Source organism: Sinocyclocheilus rhinocerous, unplaced genomic scaffold (assembly GCF_001515625.1).
Source record: "Sinocyclocheilus rhinocerous isolate Xijiao unplaced genomic scaffold, SAMN03320098_v1.1 scaffold827, whole genome shotgun sequence".
NCBI lineage: Eukaryota > Metazoa > Chordata > Actinopteri > Cypriniformes > Cyprinidae > Sinocyclocheilus > Sinocyclocheilus rhinocerous.
Genome location: NW_015633173.1, coordinates 54,738 through 64,584, shown reverse-complemented (window position 1 = coordinate 64,584; position 9,847 = coordinate 54,738). Strand labels below are relative to the sequence as shown.

Sequence of the window (9,847 nt, the reverse complement as noted above, 5' to 3'; positions counted from 1 at the left end):
TTCAGAACGAATCTGCTGCATAGTTAGGAGGTTAGATGCGTACATATGAACCGGCGGGACATAAGATAACATACACTTGCTGCACGTCTCCTAAAACGTTCAAAAATGTCAATATGTGGGAGTAAGAGAAGAGCAGACGTATGGATAAATCAGACGACGCAAGAGTGAACTCAATTCGGTCCGGTTTTCTAAGCGCAGACACTGTACACACAAAGTGCGTCTCACAGCGCACGAGTACTCTTTCGCGTCGCATGAACGGAGAATTACACACAAAATGATGTCGAATTGTGCGTTTTGACGAGTATTCACGTAAACACAGTTGATTACGTCTTAAGTGAACGTAAACAGTAGGTAGAGAACGTGTATCAGTACATTGCATCCATTGCAGCCGTGCATTTGGTTTTAAAGGGACAGCAGCCTATTTTAGTTGCTATTGTCCGAGTCATTGATGTTAATCAAGCAACAAAAGAAAGACAGAAAATCACGCACTGCTCTTGACTGAAAAACTTTAGTAGCCTTAAAGATTAATCTAAATGTATTTATATAAATAAATATGTCTGAAGAATATGGTAAACAAGTTGCTATAAAGAATGCATAATTAGCCGATATAACCATTGGTATTTCATTAAAAAGTAGACCATATTCTTGTTCTTTATGAGACGTGGTTTTATTTAATTTTAACATAAAGGCATGTTGTGTGTCACAGCAGTTAAATCGGTGTCTATCATGATAAAACCTTAATATCAAACCTATATAATGAGTTTGGAAATTTTAGAGAAATGCTTAATAAATGCATTACACTGTAACTAAAGCCATTAGATTTGAGCCGACTAAATTTACTGTAATTTAGTCGGCTAAAATCTTATGATATTTAGTCAACTAAAAATAGACTAAAACTAAAAACAATTCAGATGACTAAAATATGACTAAAACTAAATGGCATTTTAGTAAAAAGACTATGACTAAAACTAAATCAAAATATGCTGTCAAAATGAACACTGGTAACTACAAATGTCAGACTCATTCGATGAATAAAATCACAGTAAATAGGAACTGGTTAACTTGACTTGATAAAATAAGGATACATTTACCATCTAAACAGGGGGATTTAAAAAGTCTAACCCCTATATTCAAACCTAACATTAAACACAATATTAAATTAAAAAAATTAATTTAATGTTTACATTTAAAATGGTAACCTAGATTAGACTAGATTAGCAAACAATTTTCAATGGCCAATCTGAGGAACGTAAGTTTATCAGGTACAAAACCTTATTCAAACTAGCTGTGATTTGTACAAAAGCAGGTGTTGAGTTAGTGCTATTTTTTTTACTAATAAGAGACTGAACACTTAAATCTTAAATGCATGAATGACTGCATTAAAAAAAAACATCAAACGAGAAGTCTGAAGTATGTTAACTGGAGTTTGCAGTGCAAAATCATTTGAAATCATTATTTAGGACCATGAGAGATCCTTAAAAAGACTGTGTCCTAAATTCTCCCTCTAGGACAAACGCTCTCATCTAGGACATTCTAGAGCACAGAGTAATATTTCTCTATCACAACATGAAAACCGCCTATAATAACATTGTTGTTGCTGATAAGATCTCAACATAGTTTCATTTTAAATGTCTCAATACAACTTCAGTCAATATCTGATGCAGCCACAGTGTTACAACAAAATCAATCTGGTTTTACACCATTTGAGGGGCTAATCACAACATTCACTGTTGTTCTGATTAAACATTTGCCAAATATGCTCTAAAATCTCACAACCTGGACCGGTTTCAAGTGCATTACACATTAAAACCTTCCTGTGTCAACAAATCTGCTTCCTTTCTGACTCTCAATGGCTTTGCACATTACAACAGCCTCATTACAAACGGCCTTTTCCTTCTATTCTAAATTTAATCATCCTAATTAGAATGAGTAATTAGCACTTACTATAGTTATGCGGTGCCTCTTGACAGAGTGGGAGCCCTTCATTCTAGCATTGGCGATCTGAATGGCGTCGAAACTGACAGTCGGTCCGTTTTTGTGATGCTGACAGCTCATTGATCGCCTGGCACAAACCAATGCTCAGAGGAGCATGAAAACATTTCCGACACTTGTCGTTAGATGTCCAATGGGTACAGAGGATTTGAGCCTTCTCTCTCTCTCTTTCTCTCTAACTCTCTCTGGGTAGCAAAGAAGGGAATAGTCGTCACTCAAGGACTAACCAGTGGTGAGACTGCATAATCAGGCAGGTAAGGTCTCCTCACTTATCTGTGTGTCCCTTTTCTAACCAATGACGCACAAGAGCTCCAGCACAATAAACTTCATTTATACAGCGCTTTTTATAGATACTGTAATTTAAAGTGCATTTCACATGAGTGGAGCATTCGATATTCTGTTTTCAGTTTATTATTATTATGGATGCAATTTAAACACTGCACATCACTGCAAAATGTTACTGTCAAGTAGTGTTATGCAGTGCTATTTGAATCAACATTTTTCAAAATTCTTGTATTATTGTCATGCATGCAGTTTGTATGACCTCCTATTAATTGATTGCTCACATGGAATATTTGTACTTTTAAATTATTACCAGATTACAGCACTGTCTATGTGAACTGCAAAAAAAAATTGCAGCTAAAACAAAAAACACACACACATACATACATATATATATATATATATATCCATATAAATTTACACCTGAACTATAAGAATTGTCTCTAAACTTTGAAAAGATGCCAGCTTCCACTGGTGTATGTGGCATGCTGAGTGGAACATTACAGTATTTCACACTATAGGAAACATTGTTACACTGTACCTCTGTAGTGAAAATATTGCTACAAAGTTTCATTGTAGTGGAAATACAGTGTAACAATATCACTAGCAGAAATACTGCAACTACACTGTATCATTATGTGATCTGTAACAAAAATGTTATATTGAATCAGTTTAGTGGAAATATTGTTATGCTGTACTGGAAATATTGTTAAAGGGGTCATATGATGCGATTTCAAGTTTTCCTTTCTCTTTGGAGTGTTACAAGCTGATTGTGCATAGATAAGATCCCTGAAGTTGCAAAGACTAAAGTCTCAAAACCAAAGAGATATTAAGGAGGGGGCTTTGTAGAAAACGAAGCGTTTGAGAGAGGCGGGGCATAGAGGACCTACAATAATGTACAGTATTTGAAAAATAATGTGTTTTTTGAACATTAAAGCATGTCAACATATTCTGTTACACCAAATACACAAAATAATGATCTTTAAAAAAGCATCATATGACCCCTTTAAATATCATTATATTTGAAATATTGTCACACTTCATCATTGTAGTAAAAAACAGATTACACTTGAGCAGAAACAATGCTTCACACTATAAGAGACATTGTTACACTACCTCTGTTGTGAAAATATTGTTACAATGTATCATTGTAATAAAAATACAGTGTAACATTATCACTAACAGAAATACTGATACATTGTATCATTGTGTAATCTGTAGCAGAATAATGTTACTTTGTGTCAGTTCAGTGGAAACACTGATAAGCTAGCCTAAATTGGAAATATTGTTAAATATTTTCATAATGAAAATACTGCTACTCAGTAAAAATGTAGTGGAAATACTGTTACACTGTAACCAAAATATCGTTACACTTTATCACTGTAGTGAAAAAAAGACTACATTTGAGCGGAAACAATGTTTTTCACACTATAGGAAACATTGTTACACTGTATCTCTGTAGCAAAAATGTTGTGACAAAGTATCATTGTAGTGAAAATACAGTGTAACATTATCACTAGCAGAAATACTGCTACACTGTATCATTATGTGATCTGTAACAGAAAAAATGTTACACTGAATCAGTTTAGTGGAAATACTGTTATGCTGTACTGGAAATATGGTTAAATATCATTATATTTGAAATATTGTCTCTAAAATTGGAATGAAAATACTGTTACAATGTTGCTGAAATATTGTCACACTGAATCATTGTAGTGAAAAAGATTACATTTGAGCAGAAACAATGCTTCACACTATAATAAACATTGTTACACTGTACCTAGGCCTGTCGCAATAATCAATATATCGACTTATTGCGCAATATATGTACATGACCTCAATAATTTTTGGTGACGCAATATATCGCCCATTATATTTACTTATTTACTATTTATTCAGGTTTTTTAAGGTATCTAATATTTTGATACTTATTTTCCATAATCTAAATATTATTAAAAAGTAAAAGTTTGTTGTCATTTGGAAGTGTGTAGGCCTTCTTGCATTATTATGCTGTTACATTATGGTTATATATTCAGTGGCATAAAATGGTCTTTAAAATGACAATAATATCGCTTATCGCAATTATTTCTGGGGCAATATATCTTACAACAAAAAGTTGTTATCGTGACAGGCCTAACTGTACCTCTGTAGCATTAACATTGTTACAAATTATCATTGTAGTGGAAATACAGTGTAAACACTATAGCAGAACATTTGTTACACTGTACCTCTGTAGCAGAAATATCGTAACAACGTATCATTGTAGCGGAAATAATATGATATCAGCAGAAATACGCTACACTGCATCACTCCAGCGGAAATATTGTTACAGGAAGTCGCGTGAGGGTGACTTGACGGTTCTCGCGTGAGAGTCACGCCGTCATGACTTTTTTAAATTGAAGAAAATATAAAAAACAATTAATATAAATACAAAACAACATTTAAATGCTAGGGGGAGGTATAAACAATATTACAAAAAATACTTTAAAGAGTGTACATGCTTGTAAATCACGTCGTCATGCCTGCTGATGTTTATTCTTTTAAAACTGTGTCACGCCGGCGACGAAACACACTACTTGCCTATGAAGCGCTGTAAAAACATGAGATCCCTAACTTTAGAGAATGTCACAACTGTGGGAAACACATTCACAACCCTGCTAACGGTGTCATCATCAACATATGTAACGCGAGTCCGCCCGCCCTAAAGTTTAAAAGTGGATATGAATTTTACAGCCAAATGAAGGCTGTGAAATACTAAGAAATTCCAGTGAACCTCAATGGAATTCATACTCACGTTTTCTGTATCTCTCTCATTGACAGTAGGCAGTGGTGTTCGAGTTGACATTTTAATAGGTCTTTTATCTCCAAAGTGGTTCCTGCAGTCCAAGTCTGTCTGATCACAGCAAGCTTCAGTTCGCCGGGTGGACAGCTGCCGGGCACCAGCTGATGAAGATCATGGATTCGATCGACATCAACAGCAAATTCCAGCACAAATAAAAGATCCAGATTAATGCAATAATTTATCCAGACGCATAACGGCACAACAGGTCACCGGTGACACAAAGGAGCAACTCTCCACAAAGATCTGGCAACCAGCATGTCATAACCAATATGCTGCACTGGATTACTTTAACAAACTTTGCCAAAAGTGCCTATTGTAAACTCAAGCACAAACAGTTCCCAGGCCCCTCAGAAACTGCACACAGCGTTCATACAAGGAAAAGGGGAGGGGGGCGTCCGCTTAAAACCGATTCTGGATCTTGATGTAAGCTTTCTGAATGCGCAGTTTCGTCCCTTGGCTCCAGACAATCTGCTCTAAATCACTCCAGGTTGATTAAATTCCTCCCATCCAGAAGTGTGGGGTTCGCCAGTCCAGATAGAGCTCAGTCCAAGATGGCTGCGTGCTGGCTGATGGTGCCAAACCAAACCCAGCGCAGCGCAGCCGGAGGAAGTGAGGACAGAGGCGGCTGCACAAGCTCATTGGCCGGGGCGGCGCTGTTTGTTGTTGCTGGGGTGATTACTAAGGAGAAAAATGTACCTGTCGCACAAAAACCCGGCAAAATAACTCAGTTCTCCATAGTGACGTTCGTGACCATGAGCATGTAGGACTGTGGAAAACATGTAACTAGTTTAGAAAAAGTCAGTGAATGTTTTTTTAACATGTACGATGTACCATAGTACATTGGAGTACAAAGTAAATACTGTGGTAAAAAATTAAATAAATAAAACTGAAAATCACTATCTATCTATCTATCTATCTATGGTAATGTGCTCATAACTAGATTAAAGTGTTTAGGTTCATCTTTTTTGACTGAGATTTCTTTTGTACGAGGTTGACAGAAGTTTATACAGAGCTTAAACAGGCTTTTTAAGTAAAAAAAAAAAAAAAGTCATGCTGCATGGCAGATGAGGTGTGAACAAACGGAAACATATCATACCCACAAAGGCTATTTTGCTGTTTTTTTTTAATGCGATGCACCTTTCGTTGTGCACGTCCTCTGAGGCAAGTGGCCTCAAGAATTTTAACACTCTAATGAAGAAAGACACTAAACCATATATATACATATATATATAGTATGAGCTCAGATTTGTACAGTGAAACTGAATTTCCTTGAACAAAAGTTAAGGGAACTTTCTAACATGATCACAAAAAAGGTTAAGTCTTCATATAAACATTCTCTTACAGTGAAGTGAATCTGCAAATCTGACTATACAGCACTCACAACTAATACAGTAACCAAAGAGTGACTATTTGGCATGACTGATATGATGGCATGCAAATTTAATGGCTGGAGGACCACTTCCTAAAAAAAATATAATAAAAAAAAAAATCACAAGGGTTCATAACTTTTGTCAGAAATTCCCTGATTTAAGACTATTTAAGGATGATAAACAATGTCCAAACTCACAACATGAACATTTTTCAATGTATTTAAAAATACTCAAACATCCCAAACATCAAATAAAACAATCCTGCATTGAATATAATTTCAAAAAGATTTAAATTAAGTATGCATTTATTAAAATAAATGTTAGAACGTAGCTTGGATATTTTACATCATCTTTACAATGCTGATGGACTGATACTGGTGTAGCGCTGGATTGTTGTTTTCAATATACCTGATCACTCACTGCCACCTAGTGGTCATAAGGCTCGTGTGAATAGAAATCCTGAAAATTATAGCCTACTTAATTTTCAGACGTTCCGGGAAAGTTTTGAGGGTTTATGATTTTGTTGTTTAGCAAATACGTAAGCGAATGAAAACACACAAACAGGTAAGACTGGCTTTACAGTGTGTAACAAAAACAGAACATGGAGGATAAACACATCTGTGTTTAAACATAAGCTTATTCCCCGAGCTTCGCTCAGATATGACTCATAATGACCAGCGAATCACTGGAATGTGATATTATGCTGACATAAGCTATGCCTGTTAATATGTGGTGAAGCTGAATATTTTAAAGCAAAATCTTGGAAAACGCAAAGAAACACTGTGTTACCAACACCACTTAAGATTCAGGAATTATTTTTGGTCTTATATAGAGCTCTTTTAATACTTTATTACTTCGCTTATTTATATATATTAATAAACATATATTTTAAATTATTATTATTGTTGTAGCCTAACTTTTATTTATTTATTTTTGTCTCAACAAGTTGCTCAAGAGGTGCTTAACCTTCTGAAAATTTTGACTGTTAACCTCAGGAGATCAAAATCTATTTTATTTTATTTTAAATAAACCTCAACAAATGAAACTAGTTTGGGACCAAATGTAGGTTTGTAGTTACTCTTATATTACCATAAATTAAAGAACATTTCATTTGTTCGAAATTTTTTCTTACAATAACGTGGGTAACAGGACATTATTAATAACATTAACAATATTAATAATAAATATTTTGCGGAAATAAATAAATACATCATAATATGAAAAAAGCCAACTTTTTTTCTTTATGTTTTGGCTGGAACAAATTATGCTAAACTATAATTATCATAATCATAACAAATAAAATGATAAATCCCACTGAATCATTTTCAGCATTTCAATCACAATCTCTCAAGCCTCATTTGGTAAACCCTGCTCAATCTCAGTCCAAAGCAGTTATGAATTCATTGTTTTATGTAAATTAAAAATAGTTTTGACACTCAAGAATGCAAAAGAAAACCAGGCTGATTGGAATGCAGTTAAAACAAGTTTGAATGAAGAAATGGGATGTAAATGTTAATGTAGCAGGTATTTAATGATTCAACAGATACAAATACAGATACAGCACAATGGCCTAAACATTACAAAAACGATTGGTATGATTCATTCAGGTAAGATTTTCCTCTTGATCATTAACGTGAATAGGGTTTTCAAAAGTTCCTCGGCTTGCTCACAGTCTATCAGAATTAGACATCCTGAACCGATTGCATTTCCTTTGGAAGGTTCACTGTGACAGGCAATATGAATAATCATTAACTTGAAGTCCTGACCTGAGTAAATGAACTCTTGGCCTCTCTTTGCCCATCACTTTAGTCTCTGTACATGATGTGGTCACTCAGCCGACTGAGCCACTGTGATTGTGGGATTGAGACTTTTTCATACTCATGTTTATATCACATTCCATGACAAACGTGTCACACTATCAATGGCATCAAGAATAAATGTATTTTTATCTGTTTATTATTGAAAATGGCAATCACAGATGCACCAGGATGTGATACACATTTTGCACTTAAGAAACCCTCAGAACAATTCAAACATTACATAACTACTTTATGGCCACATATAGTCATAAAAAAAAGTAGAGATAAAGGAGTATAGTTGTTGTTGAGTGGCACAGCGCAAGGCTGCCTTTATTACAAAGCCTACAAGAGAACTTACATAAATTACTGTAAACTAAAAACCATAACAGCATTGGTCAAGTAAGTGTTGGCCTTGGTTAAGAATTTAATCTTATTGGCTGTGCATAATGGGGCAATGAACTGTCATAGGCAGACGGTTTTGATTAAAGTTTACATAACCACCTTTACTAAATGTTACAGATGTTGGTGGTTACTGATTAGATTCAATATTGACATTTTACAATGTACATTTACTTACATTTACAGTATGCAATAGTTTTAACTCTTGTTATTAAAAATACAAAAAATAGTATTTCAATTTAAAATGAAAATCTATTTATTTAGGAGCAAAAGATTCTGATTTAGTGACAGTGTCCATTTCTGGTTTTTAAATGTCAAGCAGCATCAGCAATGTGATAATCAGATACAGATATTCAGATCCTCCCACACAATTGCTACTTTGATCAAGTGTGATCTTGAACATTTAAAACACATAGCTAGTTTAAAACAATTTTAGCACTTTGGCTCAGCCAAAACACTCCAGCGAATATGCACGATGCAGAAGTTAATTATTCACTGCAGTGATTACATTTAACCTGTTGGGAACTGAGCCATAAAAAAAAATGTTTGAGACTCATCTGTTACTGAGAATGTTTAGTTGGACTTCAATCTGAAGCTCTTCATCCAGTGGCATTATTTAACTCATATTTCAACTCATCTAAGGTGAAAGATGATCTTCTGTTGCACTCAAGACGCATTATCAGTGATGCAACCTGTGGTCATAGGCCATTTGAAAATTTCTTTCCTACTTGAAAATTAATATGCTTTTACATCAAAATTGATTAAAGGGGTCATATGATGCGATTTCATTTTTTCCTTTCTCTTTGGAGTGTTACAAGCTCTTGGTGCATAAAGAAGATCTGTAAATTTGCAAAGACTAAAGTCTCAAATCCAAAGAGATATTCTTTATAAAAGTTCAGAGTTAGCCACACCTACCTAAAATGGCTCGTTCGAACACGCCCCCACATATCTACCTCACTATGCGGGAAGATTTGCATAACGCCGCCCAAATGTTCACGCAAAGAAAGAAGGCGTAACTTTTATTCTCACTGTAGTATTGTTGTTGCCACTGCCGCCATGTCCTGAAGACGCTGTGTACTTTGTTGTGAAATCGAAGCTACTTTGTTTGGTCTTCCAAAAGAGGACGATATCCGCTCACTCAAGCCGGCCTCCGCTCACTCTAG

The 9,847-nt window shown here is 35.0% G+C and overlaps 1 protein-coding gene across 8 annotated transcripts in view; it reads right to left on the bottom strand.

The window, feature by feature from the left end:
- Positions 1 to 5,145, bottom strand: part of LOC107743287 (MAP/microtubule affinity-regulating kinase 3-like) — a 64,047-nt gene extending 58,902 nt beyond the window's left edge. For 5 of the 8 annotated variants that reach the window (XM_016556447.1, XM_016556448.1, XM_016556450.1 and 2 more), the window contains exon 1: positions 1,945 to 2,127. In XM_016556447.1, coding sequence (XP_016411933.1) covers positions 1,945 to 2,055 — 111 coding nt within the window. In that variant the 5' untranslated portion in view covers positions 2,056 to 2,127. Of the gene's footprint in view, positions 1 to 1,944; positions 2,129 to 5,068 lie in introns of those variants that run through there. The other 3 variants (XR_001640392.1, XM_016556449.1, XM_016556452.1) reach the window with 3 other exon arrangements.
- Positions 5,146 to 9,847: the final 4,702 nt, after the last annotated feature.